Genomic DNA, 20657 nt, shown 5'->3' with positions numbered 1-20657 from the left:
GAATTCCCACATGTTGGAGGCCTCCCCAGCCATGTGGAACTGTAAGTCCAATAAACCTCTTTCTTTTGTAAATTGCCCAGTCTCACATATGTCTTTATCAGTAGTGTGAAAATGGACTAACATAGTAAATTGGTACCAGTAGAGTAGGATGCTGCTGAAAAGACACCCGAAAGTGTGGAAGCAATTTTGGAACTAGGTAGCAGGCAGAGGTTGGAACAATTTGGAGGGCTCGGAAGAAGATAGGAAAATGTAGAAAAGCTTGGAACTTCCTAGAGACTTGTTTAATGTCTTTGACAAAAGTGCTGATAGTGATACGAACAATAAGGTCCACGCTGAGGTGGTGTCAGATGGAGATAAGGAACTTGCTGAGAACCGGAGCAAAGGTGACTCTTGTTATGTTTTAGCAAAGAGAATGGTAGCAATTTGGCCCTGCCCTAGAGATCTGTGGAACTTTGAACTTGAGAGAGATGATTTAGGGTATCTGGTAGAAGAAATTTCTAAGCAGCAAAGCATTCAGATTGGACAGAGGAAAGTAAATAATAAATATGCCCATTCAGCAAGGTTACAGGATACAAGATTGATATATGAAAACCAATTCATTTCTCTACATTATCAATGAATAATCCAAAATAAAATTAAGAAGACAATTCTATTTACAATGCCATCAAAAAGGATAAAGTAATCAGAAATAAACCTAACAAAACTAGTAGAAGACTTACACTTTGAAAACTACAAAACACTGCTAAAAGAAACTAATCATCAAATTGAAAGATTCCCTAAATTGATCTACAGATTTAATGTAATTCCTATCAAAATTCCAGCTAGGCTTCTCACAGAAATTGGCAGGCTGATCCTAAAATTCATATGGAAATATAAGAAACCTGGAGTAGTCAAAGTCTTAAAAAAGAATAAAGTTGTAAAAGTTATACTTTCTGATTTCAACTTATTATAAAGTTATAGTAATCAACAGTATGTGGTACTGGCATAAGAATAGAAATATTAATGAATTAAATATATTTTAGAGTGCAGATGTGAACCCTTATATTTAAGGCCAACTGATTTTTGACAAAATTGCCAAAACAATTCAACAGAGAAAGAACAGTCTCAAGCAAAATAATGATACTGAATCCCTACCTCACACTACACACAAAAATTAACTAAAAATGTGTGAAAAATTAACCAAAAAACTCTTAGAAAAAAAGTAGGAATAAATCTTTGCAACGTAGTGTTAGGCAATGGTTTCTTAGATAATACCTAAAGTATAAGTAATGAAAGAAAAAATAAATTGGAAGTCAATAAAAATTATAAACTTTTATGCTTCAAAGGACATCTTCAAGAAAGTAGAAAGACAACTCACAGAATGGGAGAAAATATGTTCAAATTACATATCTGATAAGAGACTTACGTTCAGAATATTTAAAGAACTCTTTTGAAAAAGATAAATAACCCAAGTAAAAATGGGTTAAAGATTTGCATAGCTATTTCTTCAAAGAAAATATATAAATGGTCAGTAAGCATGTAGAAAGATGTTCAGTATCATCACTCATGAAGTAAATGCAAATTGAGATGTCACTTTACATCTACTAGCTTAGCTGTAATAAAACACACACAGGCACGTGTTGGTGAGGATGTGGAGAAATTCAAATGCTTATACATTGTTAGTAGGAATCTAAAATGGTGCTGCCACCTTGGAAAATATTTTGGTAGTTCCTCAAAAAGTTAAACATACAGTTACCATTTGACTCAGCATTTTCACTCTTGGGTATATACCCAAGGTAACTGAAAACATGTGCAACGAAACCTTATACACAAATGTTCTTAAGCAGCAGCATTTACAATAACCAAAAAGTAGAAACAAACCAGATGTCCATCACCTGATGAATGGATAAATTAAGCGTGGTATACTCATACAATTGCCTATTATTCAGGCATAAGAAGAATGAAGTGCTGATGTATGCTACAACATGGAAAAGCCTTGAAAACATTATGCTAAGTGAGAGAAGCCAGTAAAAAATGATCACATATTATATGATTCCACTTACATGGTATTTCTAGAAATATATAAAGGCATAGAGACAAAGTAGATTAGCAGTTGTCAGGGGCTGGGGGAAAGAGAGAATGGACAGTGACTGCTAATGGGTTTCTGTTTGGGATGATGAAAATGCTCTGAAATTAGACATAAGTGATGCTTACAAAATTCTGTGAATATACGAAACTAATTGAATTGCACACTTTACGAGGGTGAATTTTATGGAATATAAATTATGTCTCAATAAAGCAAATCTACAATCCATTCTTAGAAACAACCTTGAATTCAGTTTTCAGTCATACCTTCTCATTCTTCTGTGCCCTTAACAAGGGATGCAGGGGCTTGGTATTTACTGAACATTTCCTGTGATGGTGAAGCCTCCTTCCAAAGCTGCCCCAGCCCTATTTTCTCTTGGCTAATGTGAGACGTCAGACCATGGTTTATTTACAAGATCACAGAAGTATGCTTTGTAATAAATCCTAATTTTTCAGTTGCTGACCCAGACCTTTCAGAGATGAAGCACCATAAAGAAGGTTAGAAGCAGTGAATTGCACCAGCTCAGGCCCTATCATCCTTGCCTGACAGCTGTGACAGTCTTCTATTACCCTGCCTCCAGTTTTACCTCCCTCACCACACAAGCCACTCGAGAGATATTTTTCAAACACCAAAGCTGATCATGACACTTCTCTGCTTTAAAAAATTCTGTCCTAAAGATCAAGTTTGAATCTTCAAGCACAGAAAGAGAGCCTTTCACGATCTAGCCCTGGTATACCTGTTTCTCTTGTCGCATTTCCTCTTATATTCTAAGTCAGACCCACCAAACTGCTTGCAGTTTCTCCAGCACTCTTGGTGATTTTATGCTTCCTTTGTGCTTTGTGTTTTTGCACATGCTGATCCTCTTCCAGGAATAGTTTCCCACTCTTCTCATCTTTAAACATTCTGGGAAATATGTCTTACTCCACTCCCCAGACTTGACCTCTCTTTCTTGGTCCCTCAGATAGACCCTATGAATATTTCTCTCTAAGCACTTACAACTCTTGACTTGTGTTCCTTTCTGAATTCCCTACTGGTTTGCTCATTGAGGGAATGGACTGTGTCTCATTTGTGTACCCAAGATCAAGCAAAGCATCTAAGCTGCGAGTGGAATGGAATAATTAAAAAACCAGAACATGAACCTATTCTTGCCTATTTCAATGTGGGCCCTATAAGAGGCTTTATGGGCAGCCATGTTCTACCCATTTCTCCAAAAGTACCTCTTTTCTTTTATGACCTCAGAATTGACAAGGGAGAGAAGGCCGATCAGCAGCAGCAGCTCTTTAATGCTTATCAGAGGAGGTGAAGAATGGCTGATCATGTGACTTTCTGCCAGCTACAGAATAAAGTTCAAACTCCTCAGCAAGTTGGTCAAGGCTCTCTGTCTTATCTACCACTATTTCTCATCATCAACCCCTCCTATGAATCACTCATTTCCTGTTAACATGCTCCATGTTTTTACTTTTACATTTTTGCCTTAGCAAGGGTGTCTGCTTGGCTTAACTCAAATGGCACTTATTGCCTGAAGCCTTCCCTACTCTGTACTCCCCCACCTCAAAGTGGAAGCCATTGCTTCTTTCTGTGTTCTCTTAGCACTTTTTGCTCTACTAGAGCATGTTTAGCCTTTTATAAAGTGTGTGTTTTTACATCCTCTCAGAACCTGATGTGATGTGAGGCACACAGCAGGTGTACACGAAGTGGCTGCTGGACCCAGGGACAGAGTTAACAGAGTTGGCCATCATTTCAAAATGGAAATGGACAGCCAAGATAGCAAGGAAATAAAGATGAGTAACGTGGCTTCTCCTTCCAAATAGCAGGATATAATCTCCTGGGAGCTAAGGAGATTTCCACATGAGAATCAGAAACTTGTGCGTTCCAAACGAAACCACAAACATTCCACAGCCCATGGAAGTAGGTCAAGCCATTCTCCTAAGTCTAAAACTGGTTTGTGCTTTTAGTTTTTTTCCTCTAAGAAAGACAAGCTCTACTAACTGAATTCCAATCATTTGGGTCAATGTTTTAAAAGCTTGGTATCTTAGCTGTTTTTATTTTAAACTTTTAATCCTGTGCATTCCTCTCAAGCCCCTGGGACCAGACACCAAGCTCAGCTTTCAGCAGGCCTGATATAACATCACATACTCTACATTTTTGTGGCATACCAGGGCTCTAAACTGAAAAAAATAGACTGTGTTCTAAATCTTGCCTTGCTATATGCTAAAAAAATTCCTTGGACAAATACGTTTGACTAAACCACACTCAAAACTTACTTTCCTCTTTCCCCCACTTAAAAATGTCTTCAGGCTGGCACGGTGGCTCACGCCTGTAAGCCCAGCACTCTGGAAGGATGTGGTGGGCAGATCACCTGAGCTCAGAAGTTCGAGATCACGCTGGGCAACATGGTGAAACCTGTCTCTACTAAAATACAACAAATTAGCTGGGTGTGGTGGTGGGCACCTGTAGTCCCAGCTACTTGGGAGGCTGAGGCACCAGAATCTCTTGAACCTGTGAGGCGGACACTGAAGTGAGCCGAGATCATGCCACTGCACTCCAGCTTGGGCTACAGAGTGAGACTTCATCTCAAAAAAAAAAAAAAAAGAAAAAAGAAAAAAAAGTCTTCAGACTGATGGGCCCTATATAACATGTTCTGAAAAGCAAACAAATGTTTGCTTATGACCTGGTGATCATTGCAGTCTTAGGGGGCTAGGGATTCAGAGCACTTAACAACGACCCACTTGTACAGGAGTAGCATGATTTCCTGGTTGATCTCTGCCTCCTGTCATCTCATAGGTAGCTCCTAGAATCTTTAAAAAATCCTGCCGGGCGCAGTGGCTCAAGCCTGTAATCCCAGCACTTTGGGAGGCCGAGGCGGGCGGATCACAAGGTCAAGAGATCGAGACCATCCTGGTCAACATGGTGAAACCCCGTCTCCATTAAAAATACAAAAAATTAGCTGGGCATGGTGGGGCGTGCCTGTAATCCCAGCTACTCAGGAGGCTGAGGCAGGAGAATTGGTTGAACCCAGGAGGCGGAGGTTGCGGTGAGCTGAGATCGCGCCATTGCACTCCAGCCTGGGTAACAAGAGCGAAACTCCGTCTCAAAAAATAAAAAAAAAATAAAATAAAAAATTCCTGATTGTGCCTCTATTAAAAATTCTTCAGTGTCTCTCCATTTGCCACAAGCAAAAGACATGCCTTTTGTGACCCTCTTCCAGACTCCTTCAGGCAGAGACTTTCATTGAACCTTTAAATATCTGTATCACAACAACTAAGAATCCAGCCCCATGTTTATCTCTCCCAAAGATCAGAAGTCCTTGCAAGTAAATAGAACTTACCTTCCTATTTAAACTGTAATTTTAATCTACATCTCTAATTTTCTCCCCAGGGCTCAAAACAAGTAATACAGATGAGAAAGAGAAGGGAGAAGACAAAATAAGAAACCATCACCTCCACTAGTGCATTGCAGGGAATACGCACTACAGTTTATAAACACAGATGCCACACACCATCACTGTGAAACTGCCTTGTCAAATGAATAGGGCCTCTCATTGGCTGAACGTAGCAGTCAGTGCACCGTCCCCTCCAGCAGGCATCATCAGTTTAGGGTGAAGGGCCCTAATCTACTGAGGCATTATTACTGTGCTGAGGCCTACCACAGTCAAACATAAGCAACAATTGGCAAATATGGGGACATCAGCTTTACGCCAAACAAGAAAACAAACCTGATTTCCAAAGACTACTTTGGGTTTAGGCTCAAATAAACAGATACAAAGACCACTTTATTTTTAATTTTTTTTCCCACCATCCCCACAAAGACTACTTTAAAGAATATTAGTGGTATAGCAGCTGACAGACTTAATTTTTTAAGTCTTCATTACTGAAAACCTCTCCAAAAAGGGAGATTATTTATTTGGGGGTAATTTGTCTATGCAATTTAAATACTGCACTCTTTTAACTAATTCCAGTACATGGAAAACTATTTTTAAATGGGAATGCAGCTAACTTTGGGACAGAGTGTATGATTTCTTTTTAAATAGAAATAATTACAATTTTAGGAAGTACAACTGCTCAAACAAATGTTCAAAGCTCTCAACCTCAGTTTTTTTTTTTTTTTTAAGCATCTAGATGATCTAAAACTGTTCATAAAATGATCATAAACATTAGCTATGGAGTGTGTGGAATAATGTCTGCTCAATAATTATTTATTGAGTAAATGAATGAATGATAATGTAATCCTCAGAATAATTTTGTTTTTAAAAAGCTGGCATTTATAGTGACATTATTTTATAATTACAACACCAAAGCCAGCTATGTAATGACATTCTTTTAAGTATATCCACCCCTTAAAATTTAACACTAACAATCAATTTAATGCCAAAGAAAGTTCTGGAGACAGAAGGCTTGTATGTGTTTTCTTTCACTGTTTGAAGGATACAGTCTTAGGGAGATGCTCAAAGTGGGCAAAATGAGAAAATCTGTACAGTTTGTGCTGATCTATAGGAAGGAAACAGAGGCATGGCTTACATAATTCCTTAATCAGGAAACCTATGGATGAAGCCTCATATTAGAAAAAGAAAAGCCAGCTGATTAATGGAGCACATAGACTTGAAATTTCCCTAGATGAACTTCACTGAGCAGAGCCAGATTTCCTAATCTGGTAATCTTCTAAAGTCAAATCCAAAAGTCGTTTTTAGCTCATTCACTCAAACCACATTCTTAGTACCTACTGTGTGTTTTAAATAATGCACTAGGTTGTTACGATGCAGAAGGAGGAGCAAGCCAAAAATCAGTCAAGGGAGATTTTATAGATCTTTCCAGAAAGGAATGTGTAAGATATAAGAGCACTTGTTTACAAAGTGATTGAGGACAGCTATTTCATTACATGCTCCCAATTTTAGCAGAGTGACAAAGCAGTCAGATATGCCACATGAAGAAACTGGTGATTTCCGTCTATTTTGAGATAAACATAGAAACATATGGAAAATGTTCCAGGTCTGATTAAAACAATTTTATCACTTCTTTGGGAAATCATTTTGGGTGACAGACACCCTATAAAACTCAGCTTGGGGTCAGTTAAGCTGTTACAGAGCAGAGTTCATTCTGTGATCTCACATGATATGACCACCACCCAGAGTAAAATCATCATCCTGTGATCGGCAACCTCCTCAAGTTGTCAAGTGGCATAAAGACCAATGTGATTTTTTGTGCAACACAGAAATCCCCCAAATATAATCAATATAAACCCCCCAAATAACACATTCTTTAAAGCAGTGCTGTCCAATAGAACTTTGTGCAGCAATGGCAATGTTCTTTATCTGCACTGTCTAATGCAGTAGTTACTAGCTACATGTGGCTACTAGGCACTTGAAATGTGAGACTGAGGAACTGAATTTTTATTTTTATAAATTTATATTTAAGAAGCCATATATGGCTAGTGGTTATTGTACTGGATAATAATTAATTCAGTTATGAACAAAATGAAGTTTGTGTTATTTGCTTTAAGGACAAGAAGAATGACATCTGAATTAATCTTGGAGATAGAGGCCTAAGGTAAAAAAGAAAGCTATTCGGGTTGCATAGGTCAGTGCTCTTTGTGGAAACGGTTCAGTCACAACGCTCACTGTACCACAGTGGGAGTAATAAGACTGCTCTGAGGGTAGCGGACTCGTGGGAGATTCTGAAGGCCTAGTGCAGTTGGGTTTTGTTTTGTTTTTTAAACTGGGTTTATATAGGAAATGTGAGAATTACACAACAAACTGTCCAGTCTCTTTGCTTTGTTGTAACGGGCCGATCTGAAGGACTGGATCTGCACAGTTACACTGCCACTCGCCATCTCTCCTCTGTCCTCCGTTACCTCCCTTGGGGTCCTGTAGCCTGTTTTTCATTTCACATCTTCGGTCACGAGTTATGCAGGAAGCCCACGATATTTTAGATTTACATTTTGTTGTTTTGCTCATTTAAGCTATCTGATAAACATTTTAAATCCTTTTCACTTTACATTTTCTGGCTACCATATCAAATTTATTTAAAGGAGAAAGAAGCCAGGTATAGTGGCTCAGCCTGGTAATCCCAGTGCTTTGGGAGGCCAAGGTTGGAGGACTGCTTGAGGCCAGGAGTTTGAGACCAGCCTGGGTAACACAGGAAGACTCTATCTCTACAAAAAAATTTAAAAATTTTAGCTGAGCATGTGGTACACACCTGTTGATCTAACTACTCGGGAGGCTGGGAAGGGAGGATCGCTTGAGCCCAGGAGTGTGAGGCTGCAGTGAGCTATGATAGTGCCACTGCGCTCTAGCCTGGGCGATAGAGAAAGATCCTGTCTCTCTAAAAAATTTAAAATTAAAAAAAAATTTTTTTAAAGGAGAAAGAAGAGTTTATTTTTTGGGAGAAATAAAGGAATTCACAACTAGTAAAGACTTCCACATACCAAGTACTTCTCTGCCACTAGCCCTACAAAGCAGATGCCACTATTCCCTCATTTTGGATGAGGTAATTGAAATGCAGGGAGGTTAAATAGCCGGCCCACAATCAAGCAGGTGGGCAATGACACAGCTGTGATAGAAACTGAAATCCTACTGATCCCCTCAAATCTATTTTTTTTCCTGCTCTAGTACGCTGCTTTCTAAACCTGCTTCACAATGTAATTTTCAGAACAAATTTCACAGTAAAAATGATGATAAACCTTGAATTTTTTCCCCTTAATTTCTCCCACATCTGTTAATCCAACCTTTGCATTATAAAAGAAATCAAGAAAGAAAAGAAAAAGAGAAAGTGGTCTTTATGGAATGGTTTGGGAATATTTAAAAGGATCTAAAGCTATTGTGTTAAGAGAGTTTCTTGTCTTTTAGTTTGTTAAACACACCACTTTTTAGTTCTCAAGTCTTTAAATCATAAAATATTACTCAAAGGGGTAGTTTAAAACTGCATGTAAATGACTTGTTGAAAGCATTAAAAAAGGAAAGTTTCAAATGCCATCCAAAATACTTGTTCCATTAGGAAAAATAACAAAACAAAATCCCTTTTGCTTAGAACTATTGGAGTCAACTTTATTACCTACCTTTCCAAAGAAGCAACTATGTGTCATAATGTATCATATGCTATAGAGTCAAGTATATCGACACTTGGACACTTAAGGAAAACTGGACAACATTTTATTGGCATTACACCCTTTTTTTTTTTTTTTTTAAAAAAAGACAGTTTCTCCTTCTGTCACCCAGGCTGGAAAGCAACAGTGCCATCACAGCTCACTGTGTCGACCTCCTGGGCTCAAGAGATAATCCCATCTCAGCCTTCCAAGTAGCTGGGACCACAGGTACACACTTCCACACTTGGTTAACGTTTGTATTTTTTGTAGAGATGGGGTTTTGCCATGTGGCCTAGGCTAGTGTTGAATTCCTGAGCTCAAGTGATCGGTCCACTTTGGCTTCCCAAGATGCTGGGATTACAGGCATGGGCCACCGTGCCTGGCAGCATCATATACTTTGAAAAGGAAAGCAACAGGTAGGAGAAAGCAATCTTTTTGATAGGGCATCTACAACAATTTTAAGTTTTTTGAACGCAAAGTAATTACAATTTTTTAAAAAAGTCTTAACTTTTATGTATCAAAGTAGACGACTTCTTTAAAAAAAGGAAAACAGTTGCAGCCCTTCAGTATTTTACAAGAATTTGGAGATTAAGGGGATTAAAGTCTAGTGGCTAAGATTGACTGAATTACAATTGGTTCAATTCCTACTGGTTCTGTGACTTTGGGCAAAGCACTCTGCCTCATTTTCTTCATCTGAAAAATGGGGATAATAATTCTTAGAGTGGTTATGAGGATTAAATGAGCTAATATATGTAAGGCACTTAAGAGTATTCATAGAGACAATGCTTTATTTTTTTCTACTAGTCTTCATAACTGAGAAGACAAAGAAATAAAATAATTTTAACTAATGTCAGCTAACAAAAATTTTTAGAGATGCCATAAAATATGGTACAATTAGTAAAAGTTAAATATTTTACTGAGGCTAGCATGAGATAAATTTTGGTTTAGTAAGAATGTCTAGAAGATATTATAATTCCTGATATACTCTGCTGTCTGAGGGTATACGGTAAGTAAACAGTTGTGGAAAGAAAAAAAGTTCCTCCTTAAAGTTTCCCTTCTTGTTAAAGAATAATAATAATAAATGTTAGAAATGATAGTTTCTTTTAAAGACTTTCTTCAAAGCCTTCTTGCTTTTTGCTAGTAACTCCTTGTTAAGCCCTATCCGATGTAGCTGTGAGATATTAGGGAGTAAGTACATTCTATGCCCTGTACTTTAACCGAGATATTTGTGCTGAACATGCTCACAGGCATGTAGTACATTCTATGTCTTTGTACTTTTTTTTGGAGACAGAGTATCTCTCTGTTGCCTAGGCCGGAGTACAGTAGCGCAATCTCGGCTCACTGTAACCTCTCCTCCCAGGTTCAAGTGATGCTCTTGCCTCTTGAGTAGCTGGGATTATAGGCGCCCACCACCACACTGGCTAATTTTTGTATTTTTAGTAGAGATGGGGTTTCACCATGTTGGTTGGGCTAGTCTCAAACTCCTGACCTTGGGATCCACCCACCTCAGCCTTCCAAAGTGCTGGGATTACAGGCATGAGCCACTGTGCCTGGCCTATGTCCTTGTACTTTAACCAAGATATTTGTGCTGGACATGCTCACAGGCACATCCCAGCTCGCAGCCTATTCCCCTTCCTTATTTGGAAATGTTATTATTTTTCTAAGTCCTTTCACAAGCAACTTCCTCTTTTCCTTTGTTCTCCATTGCTTTACCTATTCAGGAAAGTTTTAAGTTATTAGCCAATCAGGTTTAGCTTACACTGTGAGGTCCGGCTCTAACCAATGGAGATCAGACACAACAGCAAGAACCCAATGCATAAGGGATAAGTATGTCTGCCTTTCTTTTGTTCAATGTACTCTTGTGGCAAGACCACTGATAAGCAGTACCCTTTCTGCAGAAAGTAAAATTGCCTTGCCGAGAAAACTTTGTCTGAATGCTAGTTTTTCTTTGCGGCACCTAGAAACAAGCATTCTGTCTCTAACAACAGTAAATTTTCATTTTATAATGTGTCTCACAAAATACCAAAGACTGGGAAAAGTCCAATAAGCTGTTTTGACTATCTGTTCCAACTTGAAAACGGTGTCCAAGATAGTAGTTTGGGTAAACTATAGTATGTTTCCCCTACTTCCAAATCACATAAAGCTTCTGGAACTTAGAATGGAAATCTTTTTCTTCTAAAATCTATTTTCAACTGCATGTGGGTTGTTATGATTCAGTTTCTCAAAAGGAGATTAAGTATTCTCTACCACGGTGTTACCTCAACCTCTGGCTTTCTTAGGGACTCCTTTATTTCCAAGCACACTAGCTAGTGTTAGAATTATTTTTCCTTACAATAACCTGACAAAGCAAAAGGACAAAGAAGAAAAGAAATGAGAAACTAGGTAAAAAAAATACTTCACTGATAGACACCACTGGTTTCCAAACAGGGTCTAAGGATTGGTCAGTAGTTCATATGAATCTTGCTAGTGCTTTGCATGTAGTAGTCTAGGCTACTCACTTCTCTACTGACTTCATGGAAGAAGAGCACTGAGAAATCCTTATTTTGCTTCAGGCTTTGCTTTTCAGAAGGAAGAAAACTGTGTGGCACTCAAGGGAGACAGATAAGAAATCATTGAGCATTCAAGGAAGAAGAGTGAAGATGATCAGAGAATTGAAGAATCTTTGCATTGGCAGGCACCTCTGAAGTAACTTAGCTCAATCCTGTTTCCAGGGCAGCATCCTCCTCACAGTACCTCTGAGAGATGGTCCATCAGCCTCTGCCTAAATATCTCCAATGACAAGGATCTTTACTTTCTTGAGTCTGCTTGATCCAAGCCAGAAGTTTGGGATACATCATAGATTCTTCACATCATCCAACCTTGTGTATTTTTCCTCTTAAGTATCTCTCAAATCTGTCCATTTCCCACCCCCTCCCACTATCTTAGTTGAAGCCTCCCTTTCTCATCCCTTTGTGTGGTCCTGCAATAGTATCTAACTACCAAATTCCTGGCTACCGAATAATCCATGTTCACATGGCAGCCTGCAGGGTGGATATTTTAAAAAACAAATATAATTGTGTTATTCCCCTGCTTACAACCCAGGCTGGGTGTGGTGGCTCACACCTGTAATCCCAGCCCTTTGGGAGGCCAAGGCGGATGCATCACCTGAGGTCAGGAGTTGGACACCAGCATGGTGAAACCCCATCTCTACTAAAAATACAAAAATTAACTGGGCATGGTAGCAGGCACCTGTAATCCCAGCTACTCAGAAGGCTGAGGCAGGAGAATCACTTGAACCCAGGAGGCAGAGGTTGCGGTGAACTGCGATTGTGCCATTGCACTCCAGCCTGGAGGATGAGTGAAACTCTGTCTCAAAAAAAGAAAAAAAAAAAAAAATCTTTGATGGCTCACTATCACAAACAGCAAAAAAAAAAAAAAAAAAAAAAAGAAGTCTAAGTTTTAGCCTGAAATGCATGATATTGGCATGAAATGCATGATATTCACATTTCGGCAACACTAAATGTTTGTGGTGCCTACATGAACCAAGCTGTTTTGCATCTCCACAATTTTGCTCATATTGCTGCCTCTGATTGGAATATTCTTTCTTCTCTCTGTCAACCAGTTAAATCAGTTCAGGAATTATCTCTAGAAAGGCATCTTTTGACACGCTCTTCTGTGCAATATTAAAAATATCCCATGTATTTATGGTGTCACACTGAAATCATGAACAAGTTCACCCCTTTCCCCCCAGGTGAGTCCCTCAAAGCTGGGTGTTAATAACCCTTAGCACTTGGCACAGGGCTCACGGCTGCAGGTGTTTAATACATGCCTAGTAAACACCAGAACTTTTTTCTGATACAACTTGAAATTTATAACTCCAATAGTCCAACTTCTGCTTCCTGGAGCAATAAACACACCATCTCTCCAAGAAAACAGAACATTTGGCTAGTACATAAAAAGGCAGTTTAAATACTACTTAGTGGACATTTGCACTTACCTAAGTTGCTGTATGTTGCGCTACAAGGGTTCGGGTCCACAGGATCTGAAATGACTTCTTTTCCCTCTTCCCTGTCCAGTTCAGGTAGGGACAGTGCTGTTGTGGCTGAAGTGCAGCCTCCGTCATCTTGCTTCCCAACAACAGCTCTTGGATCCCGAGGAGAAAAATCTTCTGTTACTTCATGGGTCATGTGACTGAAACAAATCAGACCACTTGTCACATTGGTATTGAAAGGTTCTACTGAAGTTTAGATTTATAGAAGGCATACACTTCCCACAAATGTAAATAACTGGTCCTATGGTCACAGTAATGGGTCATAAGTCCCAGTACACTTATCTGAACACAAGGCAGTACTTCATCTAGACTGATACTTCCATTTATCTTGATTCATACATATTGAGAACCCAATTTGATGGAGCAGTTATGGTAGCCTGCAAGAGAGCTTGAGAATAACAGTCAAAGAGTGGAACATTTTATTTTGGTGGGAGGTGGTGATGCTGGTGGTAGAAGGAGCTGAATATTTAACTGGCTAAAGACACATATACTCAAGTATTTAGTAAAGTATTTGCCATACTTACTAATTATGGTACTCTAATACTATGATAAATATCAAATACTTTACTATAAAGTTTGACTTAATATATAGTATTTAGTACACACTAAAGTATGCATGCCGTATTGCTGTATGTTGCATTACAAGGGTTCGGGTCCACAGGATCTGAAATGTCTTCTTTTTTTTTTTTGTTTGAGACAGAGTTGCACTCTGTCGCCAGGCGCCAGGCTGGAGTGCAGTGGCACAATCTCGGCTCACTGCAACCTCCACCTCCTGGGTTCAAGCAATTCTTCCGCCTCAGCCTCCCAAGTAGCTGGGACTACAGGCGCACGCCACCACGCCCGGCTAATTTTTGTATTTTTAGTAGAGACGGGGTTTCACCATGTTGGCCAGGATGGTCTTGATCTCTTGACCTCCTGATCCGCCCGCCTCGGCCTCCCAAAGTGCTGGGATTACAGGCTTGAGCCACCGCGCCCAGCCTGAAATGTCTTCTTTTCCCATTTCCCGTTCTAGTTCAGGTAGTGTGTAGTACACTAAGGTGTGTACTAAATCAGGATCAAGAATAAAGTTGAGATTAAACTAGCTGCATAAGGAAGTTAAGCCATTGTTTTAGTAGGTCAACTGAGGCCAGGAAGATCTTGTTGCCAAGAGAACGGAAGCATCAGCCTTTGCCTGTATGCATGCAGCAGGGAAGACAAATGGAAAAGAAAGTTCTGCAGTCTAGTTAATCTCATTTATTAAAATGAATCTGAAGCACTTGCTGGCCACATACCAGTATATGACCAATCTTGTTTTACCACTGCCTGCTCATATGCTTATAGCTACCTCTTCCTATCTTCCCCACTCCCCAGTCTACCTGAACTGTGCCAATTCTGTTGCGGGTGGAGAAAACCGGCCTAGTTAGAAAATCTCAATGGACTGGTCAATGAAATGAATTCAAAATTATGCATCTTTAAGGGTTGCTGCGACCACTGAAAAGTATTCCGAGATTATCACACATTTATCAGCTATTTTCTTCTGGTTTCTTTATGAAAAAGAGAAAGAAGGAAGGAAAAGAAACTTCTATATGATTACAGGTTATCTGTGGATTTTCAGTTGGCAGTGAGTCATGGTGACATTTATCAGTTTCTTTAAAAGAGGTACTTTTTGATCGTGTGCCATCAGAACATATATTGCCTGTGGATTTAAGGGAGTAGATCTAAAGGCGAAGGAGTACCCTCTTATCAATTTTTCATTATGGAAATTATGCATGTGCCTGGACAGAAAAATAAGCCTTGATGTCTGCTGGATACACAACTTCAAAAATATCCTTTCAAAGCTGGCAGAGCCAGAGGTATCTCTATACTAGGAATAAACAATGAGCTGGAAGTTCCATTAGGGGATCTGGCTCTTGAGGATAGTGGTGAGGTTGGAAGGAATCACTCTTCTAGCAGTTAAGAGAGTAGTATATATAAAGGAGGCCTCACACAGTGAAGCATGCTGCCTCTTCTCGATGGGCTGCCCTCAGTCATCAACCCAAAGGAGGAGCTCCGCACAAAGTTGGGTTTTCATAATATGGAGCACCATAAAATCAAGGTAACATGGGGGCTCTATCTCCATGAATTAGCAAAGACAAAACAAAGTGACACTGCCAAGACACTCAGGCACCACGTTGTGTCAAGACTGAGTTTCATGCTTCAAGAAAGGGAAAATGTTCTTTTCTGGAAAACATTAATAGAAACCATTTCTAGTTTCAAAGCAATATACATAAAGTGCCTTAAAAATATCAGCTTCCTCGGGCAGGCGCGGTGGCTCACGCCTGTAATCCCAGCACTTTGGGAGGCTGAGGCGGGTGGATCACGAGGTCAAGAGATCGAGACCATTCTGGTCAATATGGTGAAACCTCGTCTCTACTACAAATACAAAAATTAGCTGGGCATGATGGTGCACACCTACAGTCCCAGCTACTTGGGAGGCTGAGGCAGAAGAATCTTTTGAACCTGTGAGGTTGAGGTTACAGTGAACCGAGATGGCGCCACTGCACTCCAGCTTGGTGACAGAGTGAGAACCCGTCTCAAAAAAAAAAAAAAAAAAAAATTTCAGTTCCCCAACTTAAAGAAAAAAATGTTATAGCTCCAGACATTTCTTGTTCTAAAGTCAGCTTTAGAGGTTTCCTAAATAGCTGCCTCTTGGCTCCTAATCTCTTCAAACTTACTCTTTCCTTTTTTTCCCTCCATGTCCTGGTTATTACTAAAACAAAATGTTCCTTTCCATTTGTCAAAAAGGGTTGGCGAAGCGTTCAGAAGCCATGATTCCGTCCTCACTTGCCTGTTTTCATCCTAGGCAATGGGCTATTAACAACAAAGCTCAGTTACAGTGAAAACCACAGAAAGAGCTGCTGCGATGAACCTATGAGGAACTCCCTGGGCTCTGTACTTCGAAGGGGTTCACAAAACAAAACATGAATACTAAAAGCAAGAAATATTTAAAAACTCACCTGCTGTACTCACTAACACAATTCCCCATTAAAGGAAATTTTCCCACAGGGCCTTCTTGAGTCTGTTAATTATGCTCTGAAACTCAGATAAACCATAGATTCCACTGAGTTCTGGAGAGCTACAAGTTGGGCAAACCATGAGGAAAGGTTTGAATTCTGTTCCTTCACTCATTGCACCTTGACCCTTACCTTACTGGTTTGGTCTGGGAAATGTGCCAAATTACCTTTGGGGAGCTAAGCAAAGTGAAAGCCAGTTTTATTAACTCTTTGTGGACTAAGGCAGCACAGACTATAATCAAGATAAAGACTGGTTTTTATGAGCACATTTTATATAAGTGCACTGGTATGCTAAATCACCAATTAAAGTCAACTCTAAAGAACTACACAAATAGAGCTGATAAAAGTAAAATCACATGGATTTGCAAATGGAGGCTATAATCTGCATTTACAGTGACAGCAGTCTCCAAAAGGAATAAGAATTTTAAAAATACATCAATGATATGTCATGTCTTAATGCTTGAAGGAAGAACAGCTCTTTGTATGATTAAAATGAAGAGACGGGGAAAAGGGAGAGGTTCTGAGAGTTCAAGGTTAGATATAATAACATACTATGACTAAAAAATTAAAACATTGAGAAAAGTATCAGAGAAGGTTGATTCCGTCACGATGTACAAATAACATAAACATAAATCGTTCAGAAAAAAAGACAAAAGGAAAATCTTGGATTAATTTATCATTAGGCACATTAATTTAGTAAGAGAATTTAAGGCCAGGCACAATGACTCATGCCTATAATCCCACTACTTTGGGAGGCTGAGGCAGGTGGATCACCTGAGGTCCGGAGTTTGAGACCTGCCTGGCCAACATGGAGAAACCCTCTTTCTACTAAAAATACAATTAGCTGGGCATGGTGGGCACCTGTAGTCCCAGCTATTTGGGAGGGTGAGGCAGGAGAACTGCTTGAACTTGGGAGGCGCAGGCTTCAGTGAGCCAAGATGGCATCACTGCACCCCAGTCTGGTGACAGAGAGAGACTCCGTCTCAAAATAAAAAGGGGAGAATTCAATTTTTTACCATTGATTTGCTCCATATTTGGACATAAAATCAGAAAACGCTCTCAAATGCTAAAATAACACTTTACAAATATCTCATTGGGAGATGTTTAATGTGACGGAGAAAACAATAAAATGGGAATTTGAACCTGGGTGCTGTTTCCCTATTACGTTGATTTTCTGAACGGACTTGATGATGGCATCATGAAGGAGTTAATGGAGAAAATAAAAATGTCCCCCATTTCATCCATGAGATGGTAAAAAAATTCTTTAGAATGAAAATTACAAGAAATCTGTGAGAGTTTCTTATATACATATGTTAGCCCATGTTTTAAACTGGCAAATAATGACTCGTGTATCTGGTTTATTTTTTCAGGCTAAGTACAATCCGATATTCATTACTATAAAACAGAATTGTTAAGTGACAAATAGCCCACTAAGAGGAAGTTTCGGCTTTTATATTTCTGCCATTTAAATTCATGTTGAAACACCCCTATTTGCCTAATAACTATGCTGTTGTTACCTAGGCCCTCGATCTGCAGGTTGGGTCAGACCCAATTTGACCTACTCTTTGTCCTGAACCCTCAGCATTCCTTCTGCTTTCAGACACAGAAGACAACATGTGTGTGACTATACTTCAAACTCTTCAACCAACTTTTCACTTATGACCAGTTTTTAATTGAGATTTGGCACGTGTGACCTGATACTTATAAAACTATTTCATAATCTCCGCAGAGACAAATCATTTTCTGAACATGCATAATGAATATAAGGTGTTCAAAGGAAATAGTTACATTGTTATAGATTTGTCTTTTACACAAACGAATCCTTTGGAAGGCTGTATCTCATCAATCCACCCTATTCATACATAAATCAACGCTGCAGAAGCAATCTCCTATGGGAAGCTCACTGGGTTTACCCAGGGGGTAGAGATTAATCATTACACCACCAAATGAAATAATCCTTTTACTTTTCCTGCAAATTCATTCAAGACAGATTTTTTTTTGTAAAAATTCTGTTAAAGGTCTGAATGTACTTTTTAAAAAGGCAAATCAAATTCCACATTAGAACAGGTTAAAGGCCTTTACGTATCTAAGTATTTCCACAATTTCAGTTCAATCCGATCTTAGAATTCAACCATCTTCATTCAGCTTCAGAAGGGACAGTAAGTGAAATCTGACTTTTACAGAGACTACCTGACTCTTGGGGCAAATGGTCTGAGTTCCGTTTCTTAGCTCTCTTCAGCAGGTACACAAGTCTCTAGTTGCCCACAACAGCTAATAAGCAAATGTGTGACTTTTTAAACCTCCTTTTACCCCTGAAAATCAGATGAAAGCACGTTAGAAATAAAATGTCATCATTTTGTTAACTGGTTTCCAGAGCTTCATATTTCTGGGGTTGCTGGGGATAATGCACCTTCGCAGATGTGGGATCTACAGTAACACATGAAAAGGAGAGTTCAAAGTTATCAAATCCCAGACCTTTATAATCTATTGAAAGGGAGAAAAAACCCAACATTTCCATTTCTTTTTTTCTCTCTACCTCTAGGAACCCCTACGAATGTGACATTTCTTAATCCTATCTTAGTTTCCAGGTCATCAACTTGATTTTCCAATCACTGACATTCTTAGGTAGAAAAGTATGTGACTACTGATCACTATCTAGTATCTCCAATTTTCTGCTAAGCTTTCTGTAGTCTTTAACTGAAAACGTCAAACTTCTTATCCTGAACTGAGATTAACCTTTATCTGAGATCTGATGAGTTCTTGCTAATATTTATAACATAGTCTGGTCAAACAAAGGTAGCTCTTACTGGTGTGAATGAAGTAGCTAGGTCTCGAGATGGGGAAGACTGGCAGCCATGTGCAAGGTCTTGAATGAATTCTAATTTTCTGAAACTGTACAGATCCACGTTTTTTAAAAACAGACTCAAATAGCAAATTAAAAGCATCTTTAAGGCACAGGCCTCTGTAAATCACTGTCATCTTTATAATACTAAGAAAAATTACAGTTTCAAAATTCTATGGAATACAAAGTCCGAATGTCATCTGTGCAAATTAACAGAAAAGATCAATTAATTTTGGAAAAGAACAATAAAATATGGTTACCATTCTCAATAAAAATAACATTCTCAATAACAGAAGTAGCTCCTTAGCATCACCATTTTGGCCTTGACTCACTTCTAAAGAATGGGGTGAGATACTGATATGCATTTCCTGAAAAGGCAAGGTATTAGAAGAATATACCCATAGCCTTTTCCAAGGGGACCGACCCAGGAAGGATGTGGAACAGCCCTTCTTTTTTTTGAGACAAAATCTTGCTCCTGTCCCCCAGGCTGGAATGCAATGGCGTGATCTCGCCTCACTACAACCTCTCCACCTCCTGGATTCAAGGGATTCTCCTACCTCAATCTCCCAAGCAGTTGGGATCACAGGTGCCCACCACACCTGGCTATTTTTTGTACTTTTAGTAGAGATGGGATTTCACCATGTTGGTCAGGCTGGTGTCAACATCCTGACCTCAGATGATCCACTCACCTCAGCCTCCCAAACCAAAGTGTTGGGATAACAGGCATGAGCAACCACGCCCGGCCTTTTTTTTTTTAAGACAGAGTCTCACTGTGTGGCCCAGGATAGAGTGCAGTGGCACGATCTCAGCTCACTGCAACCTCCGCCTCCTGGGTTCAAGCCATTCTTCTGCCTCAGCCCCCCAAGTAGCTGGGACTACAGGCACCTGCTGCAATGTCTGGCTAATTATTTTGTATTTTTAGTAGAGATGGGGTTTCACCATATTGGCCAGGCTGGTAGCGAACTCCTGACCTCAGGTCATCTGCCCGCCTCAGTCTCCCAAAGTCATGGGACTACAGGAGTGAGTTACTATGCACGACCCTTGAAACAGCTTTTCTGGGGCCCTGGACGTTTTTCCTGAATGCCTGGAAGCACTGGAGAAGCAAGTCAGCGCGCCTTTTTTCACTTTCCTCTTACCTCCTTCTGCCCTTTGAGTTAGAGTAGGGAGATGCTGAGAAATGATTATGTACACTTAACTCACAAATGTTGCAGGCTGACTGAGGAAATGGATGTAGGGCAGGAATGGGATCTACAAGTACTCAGAACACACACCTACTCAGTACTGCACAAGCTGGGCATTTTCCCACTTAATTCATGAAAACTCTTCAGGAGGTAGATACAATTATTCTCATTTTACAGATGAGGAAACTGAGGTTGAAAGAAGCTAAATCAATTGCCTAAAATTACATGGGCACTAAGGTGGTGCTAGAGTTGGGATCTGAATAGACACCATCCAATTCTGATGTCCATGTTCCTTCCACCACACTGTTACCATAAGGCAAGCCCGTCATATTGCAGAAACCCAACAATCAATACTTGATTACGAAGATGAAGAAGTAAAAGTGCTTTTACTTTTACTTAGAAGAAAAAAACATAGCTATTATTGAAAGGT

The 20657-nt window shown here is 39.5% G+C and overlaps 1 protein-coding gene across 16 annotated transcripts in view; it reads right to left on the bottom strand.

Moving 5' to 3' along the window:
- Window positions 1-20657, bottom strand: part of PEAK1 (pseudopodium enriched atypical kinase 1) — a 300593-nt gene that overhangs the window by 32673 nt on the left and 247263 nt on the right. For all 16 annotated transcript variants that reach the window (XM_074392604.1, XM_074392605.1, XM_074392607.1 and 13 more), the window contains one exon: window positions 13119-13312. In XM_074392604.1, the coding sequence (XP_074248705.1) occupies window positions 13119-13312 (194 nt within the window). The remainder of the gene's footprint in view (window positions 1-13118; window positions 13313-20657) is intronic.

This window comes from Saimiri boliviensis, chromosome 2, assembly GCF_048565385.1.
Source record: "Saimiri boliviensis isolate mSaiBol1 chromosome 2, mSaiBol1.pri, whole genome shotgun sequence".
In the NCBI taxonomy this organism is placed as follows: domain Eukaryota; kingdom Metazoa; phylum Chordata; class Mammalia; order Primates; family Cebidae; genus Saimiri; species Saimiri boliviensis.
Note: the sequence above shows the minus strand (reverse complement) of the source record. Positions and strands in the feature narration are given on the sequence as shown.